Source organism: Lepidochelys kempii, chromosome 16 (genome assembly GCF_965140285.1).
Source record: "Lepidochelys kempii isolate rLepKem1 chromosome 16, rLepKem1.hap1, whole genome shotgun sequence".
In the NCBI taxonomy this organism is placed as follows: Eukaryota; Metazoa; Chordata; order Testudines; family Cheloniidae; genus Lepidochelys; species Lepidochelys kempii.
The window spans coordinates 18,505,334-18,533,257 of record NC_136395.1 but is presented as its reverse complement, the minus strand read 5'-3'; the positions used below and the strand labels follow the sequence as shown (position 1 = coordinate 18,533,257).

The 27,924-nt window shown below is 44.6% G+C and overlaps 3 protein-coding genes across 19 annotated transcripts in view; 1 reads left to right on the top strand and 2 right to left on the bottom strand.

The window, feature by feature from the left end:
- Positions 1-27,222, top strand: part of UCK1 (uridine-cytidine kinase 1) — a 34,695-nt gene extending 7,473 nt beyond the window's left edge. For 2 of the 7 annotated variants that reach the window (XM_073314733.2, XM_073314739.1), the window contains one exon: positions 184-3,483. In XM_073314733.2, coding sequence (XP_073170834.1) covers positions 184-371 — 188 coding nt within the window. In that variant the 3' untranslated portion in view covers positions 372-3,483. Of the gene's footprint in view, positions 1-183; positions 3,484-3,794; positions 9,970-15,011; positions 16,068-16,159; positions 17,337-21,353 lie in introns of those variants that run through there. The other 5 variants (XR_012155294.2, XM_073314736.1, XM_073314737.1 and 2 more) reach the window with 5 other exon arrangements.
- Positions 1,165-22,053, bottom strand: POMT1 (protein O-mannosyltransferase 1). Of its 6 annotated transcripts, none has more exons than XM_073314726.1 (20): positions 21,405-22,053; positions 20,908-21,054; positions 20,445-20,551; positions 19,622-19,672; positions 18,736-18,882; positions 17,875-17,986; positions 16,351-16,416; positions 15,623-15,716; positions 14,672-14,827; positions 13,281-13,411; positions 7,645-7,740; positions 6,899-6,991; positions 5,783-5,879; positions 5,603-5,695; positions 4,958-5,078; positions 4,461-4,558; positions 3,677-3,790; positions 2,904-3,030; positions 2,221-2,398; positions 1,165-1,879 (listed from the first exon to the last, which is right to left on the bottom strand). In XM_073314726.1, the coding sequence occupies exons 1-20, from the start codon at positions 21,449-21,451 to the stop codon at positions 1,705-1,707; spliced, it is 2,250 nt and encodes a 749-aa protein (XP_073170827.1). In that variant the 5' UTR covers positions 21,452-22,053; the 3' UTR covers positions 1,165-1,704. The 6 variants fall into 6 exon arrangements, with proteins under 6 accessions (XP_073170827.1, XP_073170828.1, XP_073170829.1 ...); XM_073314727.1 differs by having other exon boundaries at positions 21,776-22,053; XM_073314728.1 differs by lacking the exon at positions 18,736-18,882.
- PRRC2B (proline rich coiled-coil 2B) overlaps positions 22,995-27,924 on the bottom strand; it is a 69,809-nt gene continuing 64,879 nt past the window's right edge. For 5 of the 6 annotated variants that reach the window (XM_073314717.2, XM_073314718.2, XM_073314721.2 and 2 more), the window contains one exon: positions 22,995-27,758. In XM_073314717.2, coding sequence (XP_073170818.1) covers positions 27,618-27,758 — 141 coding nt within the window. In that variant the 3' untranslated portion in view covers positions 22,995-27,617. The remainder of the gene's footprint in view (positions 27,759-27,924) is intronic. The other variant, XM_073314719.2, reaches the window with a different exon arrangement.

Sequence of the window (27,924 nt, the reverse complement as noted above, 5' to 3'; positions counted from 1 at the left end):
TTTTTCTGAACCAGCACTATAGGTTTTAGAGACTGGCATTATGTTGTTAGGATTTGACCGTACTACAGTGGCTCCAAATGCAAGCGGCAGCATTGCAATGACGAGTAGCTGGTTCACACACTGAATCAGACCGGGCTGTTTGTTCCACGATTTTTTTTTAGCAGGTGTCTGTTCTTTTTGCAGTTGCTATAAACCTCATTGTGCAGCACATCCAGGACATTTTGAATGGAGACATCTGCAAGTGGCAGCGAGGGGCGATGAATGGGCATGGTCGGACATACAAGCGATCGTTCCCTGAGCAAGCAGAGGGCAGCACCATGCTGATAGCTAGCAAACGATCTCATCTGGAGTCCAGCAGCCGTCCCCACTAACCAGGTTGGGGTCTGAAATTGCCACCTCTGTTCCAGACCAATCTTTTTAACAAACTGGTTTGTGACATGCCCGTAGCAGCTTAGGGGCAGATTCAAGAGGTAGGTATGTGTCTTCTCACAGAGGAGAGGAAGGAGCTGGACTATTGACCCTGCCCCTGGTGTTAGATGGCATTGTGTGCTGTAAACCCAGTGGGGTATAGGATACTTTATCTCTGCTCATGGTGCTTTTTCCTTGGAGCAAAGAGCCTTGTTTTTAAACAAGCAGGTCAGATTCCCAGCTTTCCCTTCTGTCCATGGCAATGCCAGACCTGTGGAGAAGAAACTGACCTCGCATTGGCACAACTGCCAAGAAGTCTATTTTACTCAGGGCTGAGGAAAATTAGGCTTCTCTTGGGCAACTTACAAAGCAGCAGTGGGGCTCCATCATCTAGTTGAGGTGTTTTGTTACTAGCCAAGCTACACTCTATGTAGCATAGGCTGACCTTGGAGGACACTTCAGTACTGACTGGGTGCAGACATGGTTTGTAGTTCTCATTCCTTCCCCAAAGCAGTGTTAAAGCTCAGGCATTCAGCCCATGAGTAGTTCCAGCAAAGCTTAGCGTGGCATCCTAACATCAAACACCAATTGGTACCTACTATCTGTCATGTATACTCTGTAAATGCAGGCTTAAGATTAGCAGGAAGAATTGGTTATTATTGAAGATGAACTTTTTTCATCTCTTATAAAAGCAAAGCCTGACTCGAGTGGTTGTGCTGCTCTAATTAATAAACCAATGAAGAAACAACAGCCACATGAATGTAACCATTTTATATTAAGTATTTTCATACACCCCTTCTCCCCCCCAGCCCAGACATACTCACTAGGGGTGTCTAAACAGCACAGGGAGCAGGAATGAGCAAACAAATCCCTGTGTAATCTCCTCTCAGCCATATAGCTGTGAGCTCTGTGTGGAGGTTGTTAGTTAAAGCTTCAGTGAAGTGTCACTAGGGTCTCCCCTGAATGCATCGTGTCAGGTATGAGTCTCTTTCCTCCAAAGGTGGCAGCCTTGAGCAGCAGGCTGGTAGTTAGAACATGAGGAAGTGCTATAGTAAAAAGATCAGTCTAGGCACCTGTTCTACACAATGCAGCTAATCTATAATACTGTAGATTTGCAATGAGACTAATTCATGCTATAGAGGAGAACAAAAACTGAGTCTTACCATTACATCAGCTGCCTAATGGGGATTGAATTCTTGCCGACATAAATTACAAGGCTTTTTACCTTAAACCCCTATCAAGAAATGAGAGCAGAGTTACTTGTAAGCATGATCAGTTCTATCTTGACTGGTTCCACTAGTGTGTGCGGATCAAGATGTCCCAGCTTTCCTTCCAGCGCAAAGCCCTCAGCTCAGCTGCTGAGAGGGTAGGCTCCCCATAGGTCAGTGGGCTGAATGTGCGATAGACCAGGTAAACGGAAGAGAACCAGGCTACCATCAAGGCACTGAACGCGTTCTTAGGGAGTTGGGATCTGAGAGAGAAGGAAATGAAGTTAAAGCAAAGCTACCCACATATTCTAATAGCAAGAGACTAGTGTAGCAATTTGGAACTTTGCACTCTGTTACCTGTGAGAAATGGAGACCCCAGGAAACAGGGCTCCAATTTAACATGTAGCTTGCCTGGCTCTGTACAAGCATTAACTGAGTAATTCTCCCCATGCCCCTCTGGGAGGCAGGGCAGCATTATTACAGATTGGACATAATGCAACGTGCCCAAAGTCAGTGCTGGAGCTGGGACTAAGAACCCCATCATTTCACTACCTTCCCCCCCAATAATTAGAGCTGCAGGTCACCCTAAGGGTGTCCTGGGTACCTGCAGAGATGATCAGTCAGATGCTGCAGTACAACAGGAATCAGGAGAATTTGGAAAGTGAGAGCAGGCAGGTAGTGGTACAAGAAAAGAGTCTTCTCCATCACGAAAAAGGGAAGGTAATTCACAGCCCAGCCTCCCACGCAGAGTCCTCCAGCTGATACCCAGAGCCTCCATGCATCTACAAGACAGAAAGGGTAACACTAATCAGGACTCCTACCAAACACCCTGGAAACTAGCCATTGCAAGGACGGCGGGGGGGGGGGGGGGATATGGCTAAATAACATTTCCCTAGCCACTCTGGCCAAAGGTTACGCTGTGTAAAACTGTCCATAGGATGTGTAGTGGTCATGCAGAGCAGACAGGACCTGTCTGTATAAGGGCACCTCTAAAATACCCATGGCAGGTGAGGTCTGATGGGATTCCAAATCTGATCCTTTGAGCATTAAAGCATCCAGGAAATGCAGGGTAATCTCCCAAAGACACTATGGTGCCCTGCAATAAAAATTTCTATCAGGAGAGCGCACAGCTCATCGAGCTAACCAGGGGAAGTCTCTAGTTCTTTGTCCATAGACAGTCTGTCCCATCAAGAGTATCTGAACCCCAACTAGAATTCTCACAGTGGCTATGCAGCAAGGTGTCAAACTACTCTGTACAGGGATACTTCTGTGGTTAAGGGATCAGACCTTCAGGGATGTCACAAATCTTCCTCCGTCGTCGAAGCAAATACCACAGGAACAGACACATGTATACAAGAGTTGCAACATTAGCTGAAGCCCAGGTGAGAACATTCCCAATGAGGTGGATCTGAGCCTGTAGATAAGAGGTGGAAAACTGCAGTGATTTTTTACTACAGAGAGAAGCCACAAATTAATTATTACATAGCTGTATACACCCGAATCCAAAAACTCAGAATTTACCTGACGAGAGCTGTGGCAATCCCCTGTCCATCTGGCTAGTGACTGGGGCTGCTGTATTATTTCATAATTCATTTTTATATATGGCATTTGAAAGAAGCTGTCTGTGATGGACTGATACTCTACACTGGATCAAGTGAATATTAAATTGCAATTTTCCTTTAAAGGGTTAGCAGAAGAGAGTTATTTACTTAGAGCTGTCAAAAACTGTATCAAGTGCCTAAAGAACTCTCCAGTTTACTTTTCTACTGTTGAGCAGCAGGTTATACCAACTGTCCTATCTGGCATTGTAAGGAACATTGTGGGAGGGGGAAAGGAAAGCTTCTATTAAAGTGAAGTGTTTGTTTTACTAGAGAAGAAAATTATTTGATTTGAAACTCACAACAGGTTCCTACCCACCACTACCCATAAGAGACATCCTTGAGGAGACACCAGGAGAATAGAGCCTGATCTCTTTCAAACATTCTCACCCCTTTCATATCTTCAGACTTCACATAATCCAAATAAGCAAACCAGACTTAATACATGACACACATACTTACACCGGAGATAGGGTGGAACCAGTAAGCGATGTTTGTATCCATAGTGATCCAGTCTAGGGGGGAGGAGCTATACTTATGTTCTGTGTCTTCATTTTTCAATGTTAGTATCTTCCACTAGAACAAAGCAGTCAGAGGACTTTGGAACTACAATGAAGACACCTGGCATGGATAAGCAGTCCCATACCTACAATAGCCAGAGGCAGTTCTCATTACTGTATTTGATTATAATTTTAAATGAATACTAGTTCCTTACTGAATTTTTGAAGGTTAGTAAGGGACATCAAGCATAATGCAAACACCCATGTTAAGGCTGAGCCTTGGAGTGCCCAATTACCTTTACTTACATTAATTATTACGAACAGTTGAGTTACACAGCTGGAGGTACTTTAAGCACAAGCCATAGATCAGCATGCTGGATAAACTAAAAAGAACACTTTGCAACATATGTTTTCAGAACTTCACAATCGGTCTGGTCAGCTACTGACCCTAAAATCTCTTCCTATCTTTCACGGCAACATGTCCTACCTCCAGAAACAGCCCATAAAAAACACTGCAGTGGTCCCTACATCTGTTTCAATAGGTAGTTTTGTTCACATGCGTCTTTTTTCATGGGGAAGGTGAGACAACAACTCTCCCCTTAGATGACTAAGCAATGGCTGTTATCAGTCTGAGGCACCCTTCACAGAAATGGTGCCTAGAATCCACTGCCTAGCATGCAGTTAGGGGAGAACTTTGAGGGAAGAATCACATCACATCCCATCCCCTGTTCCCTTGGCCCAGTCACCTGCAGTTCTGTGAATCTGGCCATGAAACTGAGGTTTTTGCTGATGTCAGCCTGCGTGGGTGAGTGCAGCTCCACTTCCCTCTCCTTCTGCTCTTGGCCTGGAAATGCATCACATGGCTCAGAAACATCCAACATTCCATAACCCTGCCCTCTCCTTTGCTCAGAGGGGCCCTTCTGCAACGAAACTGGTGTGATTCCAATGTGCAAGGAAGGAGGGACACAGTCTGCTCAAAGGGTATGTGCTCCTAGTGTTCAGAGGAACACTCCCAGTCACTTAGGGACAAATCCGTCATCTCCATGTCCAGCCCAAGTAACTCAACCATCCAGGCTGCGGGAGTGATGGGAGAGCTGTCCTATAGCTATTACTCCAACCCACAGGCTGGGGTAGGTTCTGTGGCCCTCGCACCACCTATAAATGCCTTTCTGTACTATATATAGCCCCTTTCCCCTGAAGGGGAAGCCCACATTATAATCTATAGAACTCTACTGAGTCTTACTTTTCCCATATCTGTGCTCCTCCACATTCCACAGCATGCTCTGGTGATACCCTTTGGACAACTTCTCCCCAATGATCTCCAGCTGCCGGTAGCCCCACTCAGGTAGAGATGCACCACTGAGCTGAAAAATAAAAACGAAGGCTTAAAAAAAGGCACAATCCTGCCAGGTTGTTCCTGAATTTCAGACCTATTGCGAGAGCTAAACAGACCCCACCTTAATAGGATGCCAGTGGAGCGAGTGCTCAGAAGTGACAGTGATGAATGTGGTAAAAGAGCTCAGTGGATACTGTCTCAGACACCTGTCTTAAATGTTACCTGTGAAGAGGGATTCTTAAGTATGCCTGTCCACCACCAGCCGTTAATGATGCAGCCTCCACTTCTGACCCACAGGCTGATCCTCAAATGAGCTAAGCACTTGCAACATCCAATGGAATTATGCAGTGCTCAGTCTGTTACAGATCAAGCCATTACAGCGCTTCATTGCCATCAGAAACACAGTTCTTTCACCAGACTGATGTCAGGCCAAGCTGATAAAAATACAGGGCTTTTTCACTTTACGGAGGATTAGTTTTGGATACAGAGATTGCATGGACCCTCGGGATGATTACAAGGGAAGAGAAGACTGATGTACATAAACCCACTTACCTTCAGCACTGCTGAGGTATTCACATGGACAAACCTTACTTCAGATAAAATGGTCTTCCACACATCTGTGTCCGATTCCCGATTTACAATTTCCTGCAAGGGAGGGATGTCTTTTGATCTTTACTTTGTCTTCCCAATAGGAGAAAAACCTCCCTGCCCCTCACCCCAGTTTCCACTCACCACTCTCCAGAGGCTCTGTGCTGGCATGGAGATGTTGTAATCAACGTAACAGGAGATTTCCTGGGAGTGTGGGCTCAGAGGTGCAGCAACATCATGTCTGCAAGATCCATAAAATAAGTGCCCTGGGCTAAATTCTCTGTTCATTTCATAGGGTTATTTAATAGCTCCTCAGGGAAGTGGAGAAATTCAGCAAGCAACAAGCCAAACAACCTACTGCCACAAATCAAGCAGCACATTTGGGGAGTCAAAGAAAGGGAGAGGGCTCCTTGTTATAAAGGGCCATAAAATAGCATTGGAGGAAGCTGATTTTGCCAGCTACCATCCTTGGCAAAGCACAGGCATCTCAACTGGGGCAAACAGAAGCGTGGCTGGCATAGTAACGGTCTTCAGTGGGGTTTCTAAGAACGAACCAACTGGCATTCCTATGACCCCCTTGGGCCTGGAATGAGCACAGAGAGAACCAACACTAAGGGTTCAGATGCTCTGACTGAAGTCCATGTGGACTCTTGCCTACTACTTAAGAGACAATTTTTATAATAGTGCAGCCGTACAAAACAGCCAGGTACACAGGGTGAAATTTTCAAGTGCCTACATGACTTGGGAGCACCAAGTCAAATGAAAGACACATGCCATGAAATTCAATGGGACTTGCTGCAAAGTCAATTAGGCGCTTCTGGAAATCCCACCGAAAGTCTACTCACCCACCCTTACCATAATGGTGTGGGTGGTGCTGATGCAAAATTTAAAAAGACCTGCCTGTTGGGGGGGGCGAATTACCCAGACAAGTGAGCATGTAGAAATGTGCAACATTGTCACAATGTATATTGGACTAGCTGGGACCCAGGAGGTCTCTGACACTTCTGAATATACCATATATGGTCTGTCATTTGCCTTTTGCAGTTGGTCTGGCAGTAGAAGAACAATTTGTGATCCTAACCAAAAACCATTCATTCAGTGACGGACCAGTTGTATCCAGGCCTATGGCTGAGTATACTGCAAGAGCTTAAGAGTGTCTTAGGGAAAACACCAGCACTCCCTAGTGTCCCTCCATCCCTACACAGACATTTAGAGAAGCAACAAAGCAGAATGAGCCAACAGGCTGGGAGAAGCACATACGTGTTGAGGTAACGAGTTGTGATGCCGTGGACCAGTTGCACAATATGCCCATGTCGGACGGGACGTGGTGGGTTACTCACCACCAGCTGCTGCCTGCCAGAGTGACAAACCAAAAGAAATGTTTCAATTCCCCATCACAGCTAGTGCCAACTTGTGACCATTAGCTTGAAAGTCCAGAGACCAGGACAGAAGGAAGGGGGAGAAACATTTGGACAGTCAGATGAGAAATCTGAGCTTCTTTTGGGTTACAGCTGGATGCAGAGAAAGTTACTGGACATTAAGCAGAGGGAGGAACAGGCTGACTCAGGGAATCAGTAATGGGAAACAGCTTTTAGCCTCTTGGTGGCTGGTCTGAATCCAGCCTTTGTATAATACTTTCCATCCCAGAATCTCAAAGCATTTGCAAATATTCATTAAATCCTTCCAGCACCCACGAGATCCAATAGCACTATCATCCCCATTCGACAGATGGGGAACGGAGATGGAGTAGTGAAGGGACTTGCCCCAGGACATGCAGTGAGTCAGTGGCAGTGTGGGGAACACAACTTGAGATTGTGAGTCCTGACTCCCAGACCCGTGCTCAATCCAACTAGACCACAGTTACCTCTCTCAGCCTGTGGAACCCAGTACTCCTAGCTGGTGTCCAGTCCCTGTACTAATCAAGCTTAGTCCTGCTTAGCTTTTGGGATCAATTTTCATCACGGAGCTCACGTTATGGTATTTAAGCATGTTTCTTGTATACTCACATCCCAGGATCCTTAACAATCCACCAGTTATTGACATCCTTGAAGGGGTAACAAGTCACCTGCTGCTGGTGGGAGCTGCCTCGGCCATTCTCGTACCTATATGGGTAGGTAACAGGACAGAACTCTGAGGGAATGGTACATCTCTGTTCACACAGTCACAGGGAACACAGAGGGGCCTCAGATTAAACTAGCAAGTTTCACTCAGTGACCTGGATCGGCACTACACCACTGGCTCTATTCTTTCAAAGGCAGCTGAAGAGACAATATAGAGAGCAAAGCACAGGAGTCCCAGCACATCAGATGTAATGTAATACATATGCTGAGGCCAAGGCTTCCGAGGAGCAGAGTGCACCCAGCACTCACCGTGTTTTCTTGTTTTCCATTCCAAGGGGTGCCTGACAAGCCAATGCTTGGACCCTCTCTTCCATGCAGTGAACTGTGCTGTCATTTCCATGAAGGGATGGAGTGGGTTGGGCTATCAATGGCTTTGGCCAGTGCTTCGGTAAATGAATTAGGTGAAAAGATTAAAGCATGGGACTTGAATAGGGAAAAGACCTAGTAGCTTCTCTTTTCCAGCCCTCCAGGCTAATGGAGGATGCATCACTGCTGTATATTCCCCAGTGGTTTACCCTATGTAGTCTGAAACGCCAAAAACAACGGCGCTTCCACTGTTTCCCTTGGGACCACTATCCAACAATACAGGAAATCAATGGAGGTAATTTTTCTTCATTTTCTTTACATATACCCCATAATGCACCTTAAACCATTCCTCTCCCTCCTTGGTGTTTCCGTCCTTCTAATTCTTGTAGATAATTCTCTCATCCCCACAGTCACTGTTTAGGGCAATTCTACACTACAAACTTGCATTGGCACAGTTGCCTCACTTGTGATGAAGACACTCTAAGCCAACTGGAGAGCTCTCCTGTTGGCTTAGTAACTTCAGCTCCGTGAGGGGCAGTAGCTAGGTCAATGGAAGACATAACACTGTCTGCCCTGGATGTTAGGTCGGTAACTACATCACTCAAGGGTGTGCATTTCTCACACCCCTGAGTGACTAAGTGTGCAGTGTAGACCTGGCCTTAGTCAAGCTAGACTCATTTTGCTCTGATCTTAGAATCCTCTCAAGTTTGTCAGCATCAATTTGGTATTGTGATGCCCAGTATCATATGTAGTATTCTAGCTACCATGCCAAGGAGCTGTCTGAAAAGGACTGTCATCTCCTTACTCTGGGAAAAATTAATGTTTTCTATATAGGTAGCCAAAACATCGCACTGGTCTATTGGCTGCAGCATCCGATTCACAATGAGTTGTCACAATGTATATTGGACTAGCTGGGACCCAGGAGGTCTCTGACACTTCTAAATATACCATATATGGTCTGTTCATTCAGTTTTCTCTCCACTACCAAGATTTCTTTTGTAAATTACAGCTTTCCAGATACCACTTTCCCCTCTCAATGAGCTGAATATCTGCATTTCAGATTATTTCCCTACCATATATATTAGCTTCCATATGGCCAAATCAACGTGATTTTGTCTCCCCATCCAGCTTTTAAACTCTCTCTGTTTCTTTTCTCTCTACTCATTCGGCATTTGCAACGTCCCAATTGATACCCAGAAAAGTACTCTTCTTCTCAATTGCCAAGGAATATGGTAGTAACAGTGATCTCAGTTGCATCCCACTGGATGCCTTTCGCATCTCAATACAGTGCTGGTTTTCTTGATTCTTTAACCAATTTCCAGGCCATGTAACAGTGCTCACATCCCAACCAATTAACATTTCCAAGGACGATTAGAATCATAGATTCATAAGGTTAGAAGGGACCACAAGGGTCATCTAGTCGAGTGGTTCTCAACCAGGGGTTATGTAGAGGTCTTCCAGAGGTACATCAGCTCATCTAGATATTTGCCTAGTTTTACAACAGGCTACACTAGTTGTAAAAACACTAGTGACGCCAGTACAAACTAAAATGTCATACGGACAATCACTTGTTTATACTGCTCTGTATACTATACACTGACATGTAAGTACAATATTTAAATCCAATTGATTTATTTTATAATTATATGGTAAAAATGAGAAAGTCAGCAATTTTTCAGTAATAGTGTGCTGTGACTTTTTAATTTTTACGTCTGATTTTGAAAGCAAGTAGTTTTTAAGTGAGGTGAAACTTGTGGGTACGCAAGACAAATCAGACTCCTGAAAGGGGTACAGTAGTCTGGAAAGGTTGAGAGCCGCTGATCTAATCAAACCTACTGCCAAGATGCAGGACTTGTGGTGTCTAAACCATCCATGACAGATGGCTCCAGCCTCCTTTTGAAAACCTCCAGTGAAGGAAAAAGAAAAGGAGTACTTGTGGCACCTTAGAGACTAACCAATTTATTTGAGCATGAGCTTTCGTGAGCTACAGCTCACTTCATCAGATGTTTACCGTGGAAACTGCAGCAGACTTTATATACACACAGAAATCATGAAACAATACCTCCTCCCACCCCACTGTCCTGCTGGTAATAGCTTATCTAAAGTGATCAACAGGTGGGCCATTTCCAGCACAAATCCAGGTTTTCTCACCCTCCACCCCCCCACACAAATTCACTCTCCTGCTGGTGCTAGCCCATCCAAAGTGACAACTCTTTACATAATCAAGTCGGGCTATTTCCTGCATAGATCAAGGTTTTCTCACATCCCCCCCACCCCCATACACACACAAACTCACTCTCCTGCTGGTAATAGCTCATCTAAACTGACCATTCTCCAGGTTTAAATCCAAGTTAAACCAGAACATCTGGGGGGGGGGGGGGGGTAGGAAAAAACAAGAGGAAACAGGCTACCTTGCATAATGACTTAGCCACTCCAAGTCTCTATTTAAGCCTAAATTAATAGTATCCAATTTGCAAATGAATTCCAATTCAGCAGTTTCTCGCTGGAGTCTGGATTTGAAGTTTTTTTGTTTTAAGATAGCGACCTTCATGTCTGTGATTGCGTGACCAGAGAGATTGAAGTGTTCTCCGACTGGTTTATGAATGTTATAATTCTTGACATCTGATTTGTGTCCATTTATTCTTTTACGTAGAGACTGTCCAGTTTGACCAATGTACATGGCAGAGGGGCATTGCTGGCACATGATGGCATAGATCACATTGGTGGATGTGCAGGTGAACGAGCCTCTGATAGTGTGGCTGATGTTATTAGGCCCTGTGATGGTGTCCCCTGAATAGATATGTGGGCACAGTTGGCAACGGGCTTTGTTGCAAGGATAAGTTCCTGGGTTAGTGGTTCTGTTGTGTGGTATGTGGTTGTTGGTGAGTATTTGCTTCAGGTTGCGGGGCTGTCTGTAGGCAAGGACTGGCCTGTCTCCCAAGACTTGTGAGAGTGTTGGGTCATCCTTTAGGATAGGTTGTAGATCCTTAATAATGCGTTGGAGGGGTTTTAGTTGGGGGCTGAAGGTGACGGCTAGTGGCGTTCTGTTATTTTCTTTGTTAGGCCTGTCCTGTAGTAGGTAACTTCTGGGAACTCTTCTGGCTCTATCAATCTGTTTCTTTACTTCTGCAGGTGGGTATTGTAGTTGTAAGAAAGCTTGACAGAGATCTTGTAGGTGTTTGTCTCTGTCTGAGGGGTTGGAGCAAATGCGGTTGTATCGCAGAGCTTGGCTGTAGACGATGGATCGTGTGGTGTGGTCAGGGTGAAAGCTGGAGGCATGCAGGTAGGAATAGCGGTCAGTAGGTTTACGGTATAGGGTGGTGTTTATGTGGCCATTGTTTATTAGCACTGTAGTGTCCAGGAAGTGGATCTCTTGTGTGGACTGGACCAGGCTGAGGTTGGTGGTGGGATGGAAATCACAGGGCCTAATAACATCAGCCACACTATCAGAGGCTCGTTCACCTGCACATCCACCAATGTGATCTATGCCATCATGTGCCAGCAATGCCCCTCTGCCATGTACATTGGTCAAACTGGACAGTCTCTACGTAAAAGAATAAATGGACACAAATCAGATGTCAAGAATTATAACATTCATAAACCAGTCGGAGAACACTTCAATCTCTCTGGTCACGCAATCACAGACATGAAGGTCGCTATCTTAAAACAAAAAAACTTCAAATCCAGACTCCAGCGAGAAACTGCTGAATTGGAATTCATTTGCAAATTGGATACTATTAATTTAGGCTTAAATAGAGACTTGGAGTGGCTAAGTCATTATGCAAGGTAGCCTGTTTCCTCTTGTTTTTTCCTACCCCCCCCCCCCCCCAGATGTTCTGGTTTAACTTGGATTTAAACCTGGAGAATGGTCAGTTTAGATGAGCTATTACCAGCAGGAGAGTGAGTTTGTGTGTGTATGGGGGTGGGGGGGATGTGAGAAAACCTTGATCTATGCAGGAAATAGCCCGACTTGATTATGTAAAGAGTTGTCACTTTGGATGGGCTAGCACCAGCAGGAGAGTGAATTTGTGTGGGGGGGTGGAGGGTGAGAAAACCTGGATTTGTGCTGGAAATGGCCCACCTGTTGATCACTTTAGATAAGCTATTACCAGCAGGACAGTGGGGTGGGAGGAGGTATTGTTTCATGATTTCTGTGTGTATATAAAGTCTGCTGCAGTTTCCACGGTAAACATCTGATGAAGTGAGCTGTAGCTCACGAAAGCTCATGCTCAAATAAATTGGTTAGTCTCTAAGGTGCCACAAGTACTCCTTTTCTTTTTGCGAATACAGACTAACACGGCTGTTCCTCTGAAACCAGTGAAGGAGCTTCCCCAACCTCCCTAGGCAGTCTGTTCCATTGTCCTACTGTTCTTACAGGAAGGAATTTTTTTCTGAGATTTAATCTAAAACTTAATTTAATCACATCAGATAACACTGAATACACTACTGAAATCTAGAGCCCTCACATCACTACCACATTCCCTTCATCCACTCCTTTTGGAATTAGATTGTGAAAAGCAAGCCCTTTTCTTGGTCTGATCTGTTCTTTTTAAGCCCATGCTGTTTGGTGTTCTGTTACCCTGTAGGTACTTACAAATTCTCTCTTTCATAATCTGGTCTATTATTGTACTAGGGACTGAAGTGAGACTGAATCTAAAGTAATTACGAGGATTTTCCCTTCTCCCCCTACATTTTATTTCCCCTGAAAGTCTGTGGTACCTTCCCTCTTCTCAATGAGGTTGAAATTAATTGCCAATGGTTTAGTAAGTTGATTACAAAATTCTTTTAAGGATGAATCACACATTATCCTATTGTGCCTAGTCTATATTTATGTTTTTCAAGCATTTCTTTACCTTGGATTCTATCAACACTTTTATAAACCAAGTCTGCTTGCTGAGGTTTAGAAATGGAGCACACCAGACTTGAACAACGTCAGTATTATAACTACGAACTGCTCAATGGAAGTTTACACACACACACACACACACACACACCCCCCCGATGCTTTAACAGGAATATTAATGGGCTTTGTGGAGTAATAACAAGGTTTTGTATGACATGCAGTAGATAACATACCCTGAAAGCTTGATGTAAAGAGAGACTATGATGCTGCATAGACACAGACTGTGAGATCTGAATTGACAGCTCAAGAACAGGAGCACAGTTAGACCCCCACCCTTACACTCTAGTGTTACAGAACAAAACAGATTCCTCACCTGATGGGATAAGTGTTCTTGTGAGAATGGAGCCAGCATGGCATGGGTTTGCCTAAAACATTCCGCAGGGTAATCTGGGAGCCATAGGCCACCTCAAGGGGCTGGCCTTGTGTGATCCGAGCTAGCCCGCCCTAAAAGCGTAAGAAGATAATAAACCAGAGGAAAAAAACTCAGAAGCTGTTTAACTCTGAAGAGCGTCACTCACAGCTTTAATGTGTAATATAACATGTTAGTATAAGGCTTGCTGTCCTCATTACAGCTATAAAATTCAGATCCTGCAACACTATGCTCAAAGGTAATCTGGTTACAGAATGAAGCCTGCAGGATTTCAGGGTCCCAGGGAACATCCCCAAAGCAATCCTGCACCAACAATAATCTAAGGAACTATTCTATATGGGCTCTGTTCTATTCTATGTAGGTCCTTACACTGCGCTCAGCACCGCAGTCTGAGGATTAAGCAATGTGACTAACATCTGCCTCTACTGAACCTGTAGATAGAGCCCCGTAAAATAAATTTTTATAATTTTGGGGGGTTTGGGATGGAATTTATTTCATTTTATCAATTCCCCCATCCACAGTTGGGCTGGTCCTGCCCCCCAGAGGTATTGGAAGAGGGTTGAGTCATGCCCCCAGGGGAGTGGGAGGCACAGGGGGAGGGTTGGGCCCTGCCTGAGGAGATAGGGAGGCCTGAGGGAGACAGGTGTTACAGAGCAAGCCTGCCCCACACTCACGCAGCAGCTCCTGTCCCTTGGAGGTGGCCCTGGCTCCCCGCTCTGGGCACTGCAAACTGACACATGGGCTCGCAGTACCACTCATGTTTGACCCATCCACCCTGCCATCATGATGATAGGGGCCAAATCTGAGTAAGTGGCGGGACAGGAGCTGCCACTAGAGGGTGAATTTTTCATTTTTATTTCATGTTGGTTTGCATTTGCAAATAAAACAGGGTTCTATCTATAGGTGACCCACTGTGTTAGGGGCATGTTACTGATCTAGGCCTGACTAGATGGTTTCCCTCCAATTCTGAGTTTGGGTATTTTTAAAACCCCCTTGTGATTTCATTATATCATTTATTTGTGAGACTAATTCCATTGACTTCAGTAGCGTTGCTCTTATGTAAAAGAATGGGCATATTTTGTGTGGGACAGCAAAAATTGCTCTTGGTACAAAGGAAAGTCCCAGGATAGAGATGGGGACAGAGCTTTCACTTACTATTAGGACTCAGCACTTCCTCACTATTTCATCTTAAAGCCATTTTATAGCACAATAGCAGCAAGATGAGGACAAAGGAGCAAGTATTTCATGCTGCTAATTTAGTCCATTTCCACAACAGAGGGTATTTGCACGACCCATTTCCAACATCTCATTTCCATCACTCCCACTTTCCTTACCTCCAAACTGGCCTGGAAAGCACTGGTCATAATCTGGTCATGAGGTCCTGAGCGGTATAGCAAAGTCAAGTGAACGTAGAAGAAAGACAGGTACATTGCTACTGGGATGACTACTAGAGCTAGTCCCCTCGCTAGCAAATGGCACAACACAGAAACCTGGCAGAATACAAAGAACTCACTATTACATCCTTTCAGGTAAGTCCCAGCTTTGTGTAGCTCTCCCCCACTGATAGGTAATAAGGTTAATACAGCTCAGGATCTCAAAGCACTTTACAAGTGTTATTTAATCAAGCTTCACAACATTTATTTGAAATATGGAAGGGCTGTTCATATTTTACAGATGGGGAAACTGAGGCACAGATGAAGCGACTTGCCCACAGTCATGCAGCAGAGCTGGAAAAAAGTAAGCAGTTCTGCTTATTCCCCTGCTCCCTCACCCCTGTCCCAGCTATTGAGGATAACCAGGTACTTGGTTATTTTTGAAAAAGAAAAGGAAGAAAAAATTCCTCAACTTCCCTGTGGACTTACCACTGCAGACACTTTAATCACTTCTCCTGCAAGGTCAGATTGGGGTGCACAGGATACACTGAAATTGGATACGTTTTGACCTGCAGACCCTGTCAAACCATATTAAAGATGGGTAGCAGCAGGCGCAGGAGGGCAAGCCACTTCCCGTTCAGAAATACAGTTCAGCACCAGAAAAGCTACACACGTACACTTTATCTCAAATTTGACCCTGCTTTTTTCCTATAACATAGCTGGGCCATGGCTCTGCAAGCAGAGGGCTTCCAGACCATAACAGCAGGCTTAATTGTAACACACACCTAGGATTTCTTCAAGTGTTGAATTATTAGCTGATGGTTTAGAAGGCTTTTATCTTTCACCTCCTTCTCTGGATGCATGCTGTGAATGTAATTACATGTTACTTATCGAGTACATTAGGCTACCTACATTTGACAAGGTCTGGTCTCCTATCAAGTGCCAGGAGTGGACTCCAGCGATGGCCAAGAGCAGCATGTAGGTGAAAAGCCCCATGTATTTTACCCTGAGAAGACAGCACACAAAGATCAAACTGGGTTAAACATACCCAGACTATAGACAGGATTTAATGCAAGGTGTAAGTATTCAAATTCTCTCTTGAGCAAGGAGTTCCCAAGCCCAGGGACACTGGTGCTCCAGTTCTGTACGCTGGCTGAATCAGATGCTTTGTGACTTGGTCTCTGAAGTGGCTACTTGCTAATGACGAAGGCGGAAAGGCTGTTGATAACAAGGCAGCATATCACAAGGTGGAATATGGAGGGTCCCTGAACTCAGACAAACACAAAGTTGGGAGCAGGAGTTGAAATCCAGGTCTCATTTTTTAGAAGGCCCTTCTCTGATGGACGCTTGTACCAATGTATGTATTTCATTCTTTCCAGTACAACCACCATCAGTTTGTCTGTCATTGCTTTATGTGGATTGATGTCATTGGCTCATTGATTATTTCAGGGGTATTCAAAGAAGAATAAAACCTGGAGAAGCTTGCTACAGACAGAAGTGCCACAACTGGCTGCAGCATCAAGAGAGAGTCTTGAAAAGCTGAGCTCTTGAGAACACAGCAAAGCAAAGGCTGAGATGGTGAACACTAAAGCAACCTGGGAGTTTAGTAAAACAACGTGATAGGAGAAGTCAGTTCTTACCCAACTGCACAGGAACAAGCAACTCCAGTCAGCAAAAGCCAAAACCACCAGCCTGCAGTGAAGGGGCTTAGATAAAAGGACAAAAGGAGAGAAAACACAGTAAGATACAGGCACCCAACTAGAATTCTGTTATGCTAATAGTAGTTTATATTAGGCCTCCCAGGACAGCGATTGTTATCCTTGGTCTAGGTGTGGATGTTAAACACTTCTCCTGATCCTGAAAAGTCATTCTGAGCAGCTAGAGTCTGCAAAGCTTCCAATACCACAAAAAAGCAATGGGCTAGGCCACAGGCTGGGGTAAGTTTAAAGGTTATTATTTTAAATGGGGCTCTGCAAGAATCAGAGAACACACAAAGCCGCACGAGAAGAGACAAAGATTTCTAAATTGACTCTGCGCCCATGAGCAATAACAAATGACTAATAGGGATATTTGTCACCCTCTTTATTTCTATGCACAGGGAAATTTTCCAGACCAGGAATTGGCAATGAGGGAGAAACAGCCAAGGGATTTTTTTAAATTACAAGGAAGCCAAGACAACCCCACTATCATTTAAACAACACTTTAGAACATAAGAACAGCCCTACTGGATCAGACTAAAGGTCCATCTAGTCCAGTATCCTGTCTTCCGACAGTGGCCAATGCCAGGTGCTCCAGAGGGAATGAACAGAACAGGTAATCATCAAGTGATCCTTATCCCTGTCGTTCATTCCCAGCTTCTGGCAAACAAAGGCTAGGGACACCATCCCTGCCCATCCTGCCTAATAGCCATTGATGGACCTATCCTCCATGAATTTATCTAGTTCTTTTCTGAACCCTGTTATGGTCTTGGCCTTCACAACATCATCTGGCAAGCAGTTCCACAGGTTGACTGTGCACTGCGTGAAGAAATATTTCATTTTGTTTGTTTTAAACTTGCCGCCTCTTAATTTCGTTTGGTGACCCCTAGCTCTTGTGTTATGAGGAATAAATAACACTTCCTTATGTACTTTCTCTACACCAGTCATGATTTTATAGACCTCAATCATATCGCCCCTTTAGTCGTCTCTTTTCCAAGCTGAAAAGTCCCAGTCTTATTAATCTCTCCTCATACAGAAGCCGTTCCATACCCCTAATAATTTGTTGCCCTTTTCTGAACCTTTTCCACTGCCAATATAGATTTAAACCTTAAAATTGCTTGGAAGATAAAATCCTTCCAACATCACTATGAGTGGTCAAGTATCATTATCCCCATTTTACTGAGGTGCAGAGAAATGAAGTGACTTGCCCAAGGCACAGCTACGATTAGTTAAGGATTCTTGCCTCCCCAGCCTGAATTTGGACCACTAGCTCACAACGCAAATAAGGCTTGCAGTACACCACACACAAGATTATTATAATTGGTGCCAGATAGCCTTTAATGTATTTATCTATATGGCAATTAAAAAAACCCCAAGAGGCACAAATGTTTTATACTTAAATGATGAATGGCTTATTACAACTAACTGGAAGGTTAGCGAGGGCCCAGGAATGAAAACCAGCTGTACCTGCACTTCTGTAAATTGTAGAACTTCAGGTAGGACAAAATTGCAAGCAGGATAAAAAAGATTAGTACTGATTCCAAGAGCATCAGCCTGGATTGAGTGATCAGCGAGTTCTCTGTTAGAAACAGAAGGAGAAGATATATACACACCAAATTAGGCATAAATTATTGGTAGGAAAACTGTCAAGCAATACTCGTGGCAGCAATAATACCATCAACAATAAGGACTTCTAAAGACATGATCAACTGAGAACCAAAGAAACATTTCCAAAGAAAGCAAAACAAAGGTCTTTTCACAGTATTATAAGCCTGAGATGAGAAACAGAGCCATACTCTGTGTTTGAGAAACCTTTCAAGCATGGGAAATGGCAGATGGGTGAGGGGAAGAAGAAAAGATTTGCTGAAATCTAAAGCTGAGGTATGGCCCTTCTGTCCTGCACACTCATTCCCAGTATATTACAGAAATCTGAGGAAGAGCTTGCAGAGGCTCCTCAAAGGCAAAGAAATAAAGCTGCCTGCATGGCTGTGAGGTTCCCTGTGTCGAACCTTCCTCTTTCTTCAATAATAGAGAGACCTAGTAGTGTCCATTTAGAAGCAGGGCTGGAACCGCAGGCTGTGCTGCAGGTCAGGATTGAAGTGCATGGGAAGAGCTGTGAGTGGGGCTCAGGATTGAATAGTAGGATATGCTGATCAGGATTGATGCATTGTCAGAGCTGTGTGGGAGAAGCTACTGCAGCACCCACTTCCCTAACTCTCAGCACTGCTTTACTAACTGCCACTAAAAAGTCACCGTAGAAGAATTTTTAGGGGAAAGCAGATCATTCCCCCTCTGGATGGAGAGTAAGGCTGAAGGCACAGTCCTTACCAAAGAGGATCAGGAGGGCAGCTACAAACGCGGCACAATGGGAGAAGTGCAGCTCTACCAAAATCTGGTACGCTAAAGGCACACACAGGGCACCAGTTAGCGCTGGCAGCAATCGCAAGGACCACACTGGCACGTTCATACTGTACTCTAGAACAGAAAACAGTGTGAGGACAAGAGCATTAGAAGCCTTTGCTTATTGTATCGGTGTTTGCAGGGAGAATAGAATTTGGTTTCATACAGCTCTTCTCAGACTCAAGGTATCTCCCCATGTTGTCTTGAAACAGAGCAAAGATATTACAGCTAAGACTGTAGCTCCATCCTGCAATTTCTTTTACTCTCAGTTAGGGAACATTAGAACCTAATTATCTGAAGTAACGTAGGCTAATAATAATAAGCCTTCACATTTATACAGTGCTTTCATCTGTAGACTTCAAAGGGCTTCAGAAATTGGGCAAGTATCATTGTTCCCCTTTTTAAAGACAGGTAAAGTGAAGCATGACGTTCAGAAAAAATGAGTCTCCACAACTCGAAAAGAAATCACTGGGAGCTGTGGATACTCAGCACCTCTGAAAACCAGGCAAATGGGACTTGCACAAGGTGTCACAGCAAGTCAATCTGAGAGCTGGGAGGTGACTTGATTCCCAGTCCCATTAGCCTATCCTCTGGACTATGCTGCCTTCTATAATTACTCCCTACTCTCCTCTGTGCTATGGGATCTTTAGCATCTTCTGAAACATTCACTGCAGTCATACAGAAGACTTTGATGTAACATCTCTTCTGAAGAAACATCACCAAGATCAAGTAAACAAACTAAACAAAAACAAAAACCCTCTGCTTCTATTAGTGACTAAAACATCATCGATAAGCTCTGAAAAACAGCTCTTACCAGCCCCAATTCTGTTCCACAAGAAGTTTCCATCAAAGCCTCCTAAGTAACCTGAAAAAGAACAGCAGCAGATATGGCTGGAGTGAGTGGCACATGGAAATGGGTGATAAAATGTTGAAGGTTAATTGAAAACCAAATCTCTATGGAGAGTAATCAGAGTTAGCCTCCCACTGCATCCCCACGAGTGCCTCCTCAGTATTTTTATACTCGGACCACTTTCTGAAGACAGTGTCTTATGGACTCTCTCTCCCAGACACACATCTCCCTTGCAGTAGTGTTTTATTACATGAAAAAGTTACCTTAGGATAGCATGCAGGAGACAATATGAAAATAAACCACACACTGACATGAAAGGGGCAACTGCTTAGTTAATCCCCCCCCATTTTATATTGTCCCTTTCCTCTCCCTGGACTTCACACTTTTGGGGCCTGAATCTTCTCTTGTTGCCTACTATTCCCAGTGCTCTAAGCTCTCCAGGTCATTGTACAGTTTGGTTCGATCCTCCTGTTTGTCTGGGAGTAAGATAAAAGTGTGGGTGAAACGTCCATCATAATAGGGAAATGGGTAGGGGTCATGGCAAATGGTACACATGCAGAGTTACACCACTTTCCCCCCTCCTGCACCTCAAGCCACTAGCCCAAAATCCATGTGGTCATTCTAAAGCAAATGAAATCAGCAAGGTCTCTGTGGAAGAAATTCTGCCCTATCCCTTCTCCACAAGGATAGAATTTGAGAACTGAAACTATATCTGCAACCTGTTCCTCTTTCCCTAAAGCAACGAGCAATAAATGCTTCCTAAATTAAAGTTCAATGGAGTCCCTACCTCCAAAAGCTAGCAGCATGTGGCCAAATGGCGGGCCACTATCATCCACAAAAAAGATCCGCTTCATGTACAGAGACACAAACTGGCCATAGTAAACTTCATCAAAACTGAAACACCACAGAGAAAGAAATGTGTCAAGTCTAACTGGAAACATCTCACAACGCACCCCCCCATACCTTAGTGATGGGGACATTAACTGACTCCTCCTTTAGCAATCTCAGCAGGAGGACTGAATGGAGCATAGAGATTTAGCATCCCTTTCAGTCCTCTAGGTCAGGGTTGAGGCATGCTGGTGAGGATGCTTGCATTGCCATTGCATGTGCTGAATCCATACCAGGGATGCAAGTATCCTGAGTCAGCAACCCAGAACCTATCATCACCATTACATACTTGCAAACTTTAAAAAAAAAAATAAAAAAAAAATCACAGGTATTTTAAGTAGGAAGTGAAGCACTGTGCTTACACCACAGCCCGTGGGTAGGAGAGCGCCCAGAGCCGGTTTACTAATCCCATCACAGTCAGAGCCACCAGATTCACATTGATCTCTGCAGTGACCACAACAGGCTGCTTCAGGAATTCCAACATCCTGCAGAATGGTTTGTTCAAGCCTCTGAAAGCAAAGTGGGAGAAGAAAACAGCTGCAGTTACCATTCAGATCAGAAATGAGTCACTTATCTAAGGCACTGCCAGCAGTTTAGGACAGCAGCATCTCCAGTATTCTCTTTTTCAATCTGCAAGTGAAGTATTTTCTATATGCAACCTGTGCAACAATAATCCTAAAATGCTGCTCTACTCTAATAAGTGTCTACCTAAAAATGGCAGATACCGTTTCAGTCTGCTTCCACGCATACAGTCATTATTACCTGTCCTTACTAGTTTCATATATTTTCCCTATTTCTAACTCATTAGCCCTGCAGAGCCAACACAACTCAGCTCAAGGAGAGACTTCTGGATACTTACCCTGTTTCATGCATCACCAGCAGCATGACTGTAAAAGTAAATTTCATACTCAGACGCTTTATTGCTGATTAAGCGTGATCCAGCCTCTCCGACCTGGGGCGGAGTCGACCGTCCGGGCACTTAGTGTGGACGCTTGCAGACGGAGGAAATTTGCTCCGGACACAGAGGCACAACAAACATGAACCGTGTGGTGCCATTTGTGGAGAGTCAATCAGACACGTTGATGAGGGGACTTTATTGCAGTCCCGAGAGGAAACAAACCGAGTGCTTGTGCAGAACACCCATGAGACGAGGCAACAGCCCTGGAGGCCCGGGGAAGGGCTGGGGGCAGTGCCCGGAGAGAGCGAGACCAGGGCGGGGTTGGTGCTCACCTCAATACACTGAGAGATCCGTGTGCGTCCCTTCCGCCTGGGGCGAGAGACTAGGCCCGAAACAACCGCCAGCCCCACAGGCCGCGCCGCCAGGCCGGTATTTCCCCAGCCTGCGTCCGGCAGAGCCGAGGCCCATGCTCACGCCTGGCGGGCCGGCCCCGGGTCGCTCCGAGGCTGGCGGGGACACCCCACAAGCGGGAATCTGGGTGGCGGGGCCGCCACCCCCTCACCGCTCCCCCCCCTTCGGCCGCGCGCGCCCGCCACCCCCTCACCGCTCCCCCCCCTTCGGCCGCGCGCGCCGCGCTGAGGAGAGCCCCAGCCCGCTAAGCCCTCGGCTCGGGCAGGAGCGCGCGCCCGCGTCACCCGCCGCCGCGCCGCGCCCCACCCCCGGGGCTCGGGTCCGCCCCCCGACGGCAGACCAATCACAGCCCCCGGCTCCCCGAAAAGCAGGCGCAGCCTCCCCGCCCCAGTGCGCAGCTGCGGCCAAGGGAGAGGGCGGGGCCACCGTCAGTGGTCACGGGATCCGGAAGCTGCCGTGCGTAATCTCCCGGCGTAACATCAGAGGCACAGCGGAAATGCCCAGTTGCCATAGCAGCAACCTGGCGGCGTGGGAGGGCAGGAGTCGCAAATGCAAATTTCAGCGGCTAAGCCCCGGCCGGGTGGCTCCATCGTCCACGTAGTAAAGCCGCACCGGGGGCAGGAGGAGTGGATTCGGTTTCACAAGGGGAGAAACGGAGGCACAGAGGCGAAGCTGCTTCCGGGCGTCAGATGGCTAGTTCGTGGTAGGAAATTTTATCAGCATTTCCCTACGCGGTCATGGCTCTTACTGCTGGAGGGAGGCAGGCAGCTGTAGGCCCCCGTGGTGTTTACATTACAGCTTCCACGGATGGAGCCGTACTCTGCAGAAAAACAGCACAGGCCGAAGTAGTTCTGCAACAGGGGCTTACAATCTTCCGGTTAGTCTATACGTGAAGGACTGTAGTCCTTAGCCTGTACAATACCTAGCCCAAGGGGGCTCTAGGTATCACAACGACAGAAATAAGCTATTAGAAACCATAGGAATTGTGTGTATTGAAAGGCAAAAACATCTGTTTAGTTAGGGTAGAGAATGCAAAGTGTAGCATTAAGTGTTCAGAGAGCATGGTAATGGGCACACTATAAAAACCTAGCTAATAAATCTCTTCCTAAAAATAGAAACCAAACAAAATCACACAGGGAATTTGAGAAAAGCATAATCTGCTTTATTTATTTTTTTTTTAACTTTTTTATTTAAATAAGGAGAATTCTTTCATATGGAAAGAGCTAAATACAATCACATATTTGAAAGGAGAAACAAAAGGTACGGAAAAGAAGGAAAAAGGGCAATAAAGAGTGTGCCACCACTGGCCTGGTGATTTCGTGATTTGAGTTCTGGTCCAAGTTAAAGTTTCCAAAAAATATAAACAGGTTGCACATTACACATTTATCCATCGTCTGCCCTTTCAAATATCTGGTCTACATGAAAAGACAAAGAGGAAAGGCCAAAAAAATTTTACTGCACAGGTCATGAGGTTATAAGCTTTAAGGAGTACAATATCCCCTTTAGAAACAATGAATGCAATTGATACAGAATCAGAGAAAGGATTCCAAATAAGGACAATGCCTTGACATGCTAAAGAATGAGTGCCTCCACAGCTGCTGCTGTGATTCCCAGAACTACCGGTTAGCTATTGCCTGCAGACATCTTCAGGTGCTAGGGACAAATCGTTAAATCCAAGAGATTCTCTATGTCACTTGGGATGTCTTGGTGGCCTTTGGATTTAAAAAAAAAAAAAAATCCAAAAATACATAGTTGGACTGGCTCTGCCTCTTCACACAGCCAGTAGTTCCATTGCTTTAGTAACTGTTCATCTCTTAGTTTTGGGCCACAACTACATTACAAGGATTCTGCTTGTTATTGTAAATATAATTCTTACTCATAAGAGAAATCTTTCATACAAGGAAACTGGGGGCGGTCTGCCAAAAATAGCTGACATTCCAAAAAATTAATCTGTGCTTAACCAGTCAGGAGCAAAACAGAAGAAGGATAACAATGCAACAGAACAGTTCTTAGCATGGAGTGGTGCTCGTTTAAAAGTGAATATAGTAGCCTGCCAAAAAGTGAGACATAGCAGAAATGCTAAGCTCTGTTTTTATATATCTATATAAATATACATGAACCACAGGGCAGCTTGTAGCTTTGCAGCATTCTCGCATGGAAATCTGTTAAATGGTGTGCCTCTCTGCATGTACACAAACACATATGAGATTCAATGGGCTGAGAACACATTCAGTTACTGAATGCTGTACAGTTGTCAAATGGAAAAGCCAACAGTGAATTATGAAAGATCAACACCACCACCTGCTTCACTGGTGACTGTGCTGATTTAACTTTTCATTTAAAATGTACAGGGCATCTTTTTCAAAACTCACGTTAATTTTTGTAATTGAGAGCTAAAAGCAGACTGAACACAGAGGAAAGCGGGTAGCACTGAATGCAGCTGACAGGCCAGTACTCACTGTGCACAATAGGATAATATTTACCCAAATACATGCTTCAGGCTTTCCGCTAAACAGTCTGGTTAAACTGCAGAACACAGTCAGCCTCTGAATACTTCTGCTTAACCCACTGTTGTGAGAGTATGGATTCCACCTCTCCCTCCCACTGCATACTGTATCTGTTTGGCAGCCAGTCTGCAGATAAAGCAAATTTCAGCAGCAAAGAAGTCATTATGGGGCCCCACATTTCAGCAGTGGAGATGGCAAGTAGAAGTAACGACCTATAAATCCATCAACATTCCATGCATCTCCAACCTCTCCCTCCCAAAGATGAATTGGCATAGGGCCCAGAGACCTTTACATTTCTGTACCTTGAGGACTGGAGACAGTTCCATTTATTTGACTCCAAGAGCATCACAGACTGCACTAACCCTGTACTAGCTCTAACAAACAACATAGCAGAGAAGTTAAAACTTCGGGCTCTAAAACTGCTTTCCATCAGACAAAAATCCATAAAGTGAAAGAGTCTTGTAAACCGCAGCTGACAGTTACGCAAAGATGATGAATGGAATGAAGCTCTCATGCATTTCTTGGCCTTTCCTGCACAGAATAATTCAGACATAATATATAAATAGAGCAGTGAAACATTTACTTTTTCACCTAGACCTACAACATCAAATACATATAAATAAATTTTAGTGTTTTATTCTGTTTGGGGATGAAGGGGGTAAAGGAGAAAGAGGGACGACCTTTTTCAACAGGAAGTACTATAGTTCTGATGGCATTTACACCAGAGGGACTGAAACATCTCATATCTAGCAATAACCTGATTTCTCCAACACATAGGACCATTCAAGAGGTCTTATAGGATGAAGGAAAAAGGTCTGAGTCTTTGAAAAGACTAAATAGTGTGTCTAGGGGTGGAAGGAAAGAGAAGAGAGGTTTGGATAAGTCTTTAGCCATTAGACTCCAGTCTGATATTACCTTGGGCCAGCTGGGCAAAGAATGTGGGGGGCAGGGAGGACAGGAGGGCCCCACAATGTAATAAAGACATTTTAGCCAATTCAGTTGCTCACAATATTTCAAGGTGAAGGTGGGGAGGGAGACAGGGATAGAAGGGGGCTGGATGACTCACTGGTGGAGGAGCCTTTGGAAAATGTCGGGAGCAGGAATAAAGACTAGCAGATGAGAAAACAAGTTTAGGAGATTTCTGAAGGCTCTGTGTGTCATTAATTCTCAACGTCTGTACTTTGTAGAGTGCTAGAGATATGGTGACACACTGCTGTAATGTTAAAAATCCACAAAATTAAAAAGAAAGTTCTGTTTTTTTTTGTTTTTGTTTTTTTTTAAAGTACCAACCTGTCCCAATCCCTTCAGGGTTCTTTACCATGCTCTGAGGGGACATCACTAAGTCTAAGTTAGTTCAGGTGTCTAAACTCTTTCTAATGTTATTGTAAAACCTGATTTATACCTAGCTTAAAACTTCAAATGCATCTCTAGAAAATCCTGGAGAACCTTCTCTTCTGAAAAAACACTTTCAGACGACTTCCCAATTACATTCTTTGTTCAAAATGTCTTCTTTGGAACCACCAGCAATTTACCTGCTGCCATCTAGCATAGGTAGATGGTACAGTCAGTAAGCTATCATCTACCAGAGAAGTGACATTCTCCTTCCCTAATTTCAGAGTAACAGAGTCCATTCTTTGTTTTTTAAAAGCTAAATAGTACAAACAAGTTAGCTGGAGGTGGTTCAGTTTACTTAAGACCAATATCAGCTTTAACCCAAGCACCTTCAGGAACTGGCAAGTCAGTCCTGTAAGATAGATAGATAGATACACAACACCCAATCAAAACAAAAAAAAAACCAAAACACAACCTCCAAAACTCTTCCCGTTGGGACCTTTTTTTGACATGCCCCCAAATTCTTTTGAGGAAGTGCATACCCAGTGGATACAACTGCACCAAAAGGAGAGAACCACTTCTTGTTAGTCTGGGGAAGGAGAAAACACAGGGATGAATCAAAACTGCCTCTATGTAACCATATGCTTCTGATGCAAAAAAAAGAACTGAATTTTTGTACAATGACTGGGGTTCCCACTGGTTTGTGTCCATGGGAGTTGTGCAAAAAGCTGTGAAGATGAGAAAGAAGCAGAGAGCAAGACCTGGAGAAGTAGGGGGAGAGAAGCTCAGAGACCAGCCCTTGGGGAAACAGAGCAGCCCCATGAGGCAAGGAGGCAAGAATTAGAGCGGCCAAGGATGGAGCAAAGAGAGAGCATCACAACTACAAAAAGTAGTCCAAATGGACCTGTTGGCTCTAACCAACTCTTCTGACCCATGCAAGGTGTGGAGATTCATAAACAGATTTTACGTTTTGTAAATCCATGATTTACCTTTTGCTGTACATTTGGCAGTCTCCAAAACAAAACCCAACCCACAAAAACAACTAGATCCAAATGAGCTTGCAACAGAAATTCAGTGCCTTTCCTTAAAACAAAAATGCCACATTTTGTTGTGCACAGGGCACCCCAAAGCTACAGTTAAGTGGTGCAAGTTTCAAGATTAATGCATTGATCTACTATATACCTGTGTTACACATTTACTTCTAAAGCAAGCACTGCTTCTAGCTTAAAACCAAAATACTGAAAAATTACTGAATGCCTTAACTGTCCTGTATTTCTCTTAATCAAATAATCTGGATGGCTAAACCTCCTGTGGGGAGAGCACCCAAGCAATTCAATTTAAGAGAGTCACAACTGTCAATGTAGCACAGAACTGTATATAAAATTAAGCAGTTCTGTCTCAGAACATGATATTGTTTGAGGAGTTATTTTCTGGGAGGAATGAGGGGGCAGAGAGAAGGGGGAAATGAGAGAACATATAAAAGTTTTGCAAAAAACAAAGATATAGCTTTTTTTTTTTTTTTTTTTTTTTGTAAAAACCTCAGCTGCCTTTAAAATGAAAAACCTCCAACTAACACTCTCCCCCTGTTGCCATTCTGCTGACACAGAAGTAGGGAAGGAGAAGGATGGGCTTTGCCAAATGAGCTATCCTGGCTCCCTGTGGGTGGGGTATGAAAATAAAAATGGCTTGAGCCACTCAACAGTCACGTGGGGGCAGGCGGTTGGTTTGTTTTTTGAGCAAGCAGGTCAATGTCATATCCACTGTTTCAAACTGCTTTGTTGGGAGAGGGGCTCGGATTATGTCGCTTTAGTCAGTGTTGGTTTGGTGGTGGATCTGGCCAGATTTTCAGAACTTCCAGTGGGGTACAGGCTGAACTGCAATGCCTCTTTCAGCCAGTAGAGACAGCAGGTGATCACGGGCTCTCCTAGGCCTTGCTTTCCTCCACTTTTACTGCTTGAGGTTTGATCGCTCCCGTGCGCACCGGCTTCATCTGGTTTGCAGAGGATGGTTCTTGCAATTTCACAGCTCCCAGGTTGGTTTTATTTTCATCCACTCGCTGCTTTGCCTTTTGACATAGAGAAACAAAGAATTAGCTAGCAAGGGGACCTAGGAACGAACAAAAACAAAGGTGTATAGCATAACTGACTGTGCAGCTCTGATATAAAGGCTTCTTACTGGTAAGTATTTGGCACACTACTAGTCAGTTCCCACCCAAAGGATACCCAAAGCAA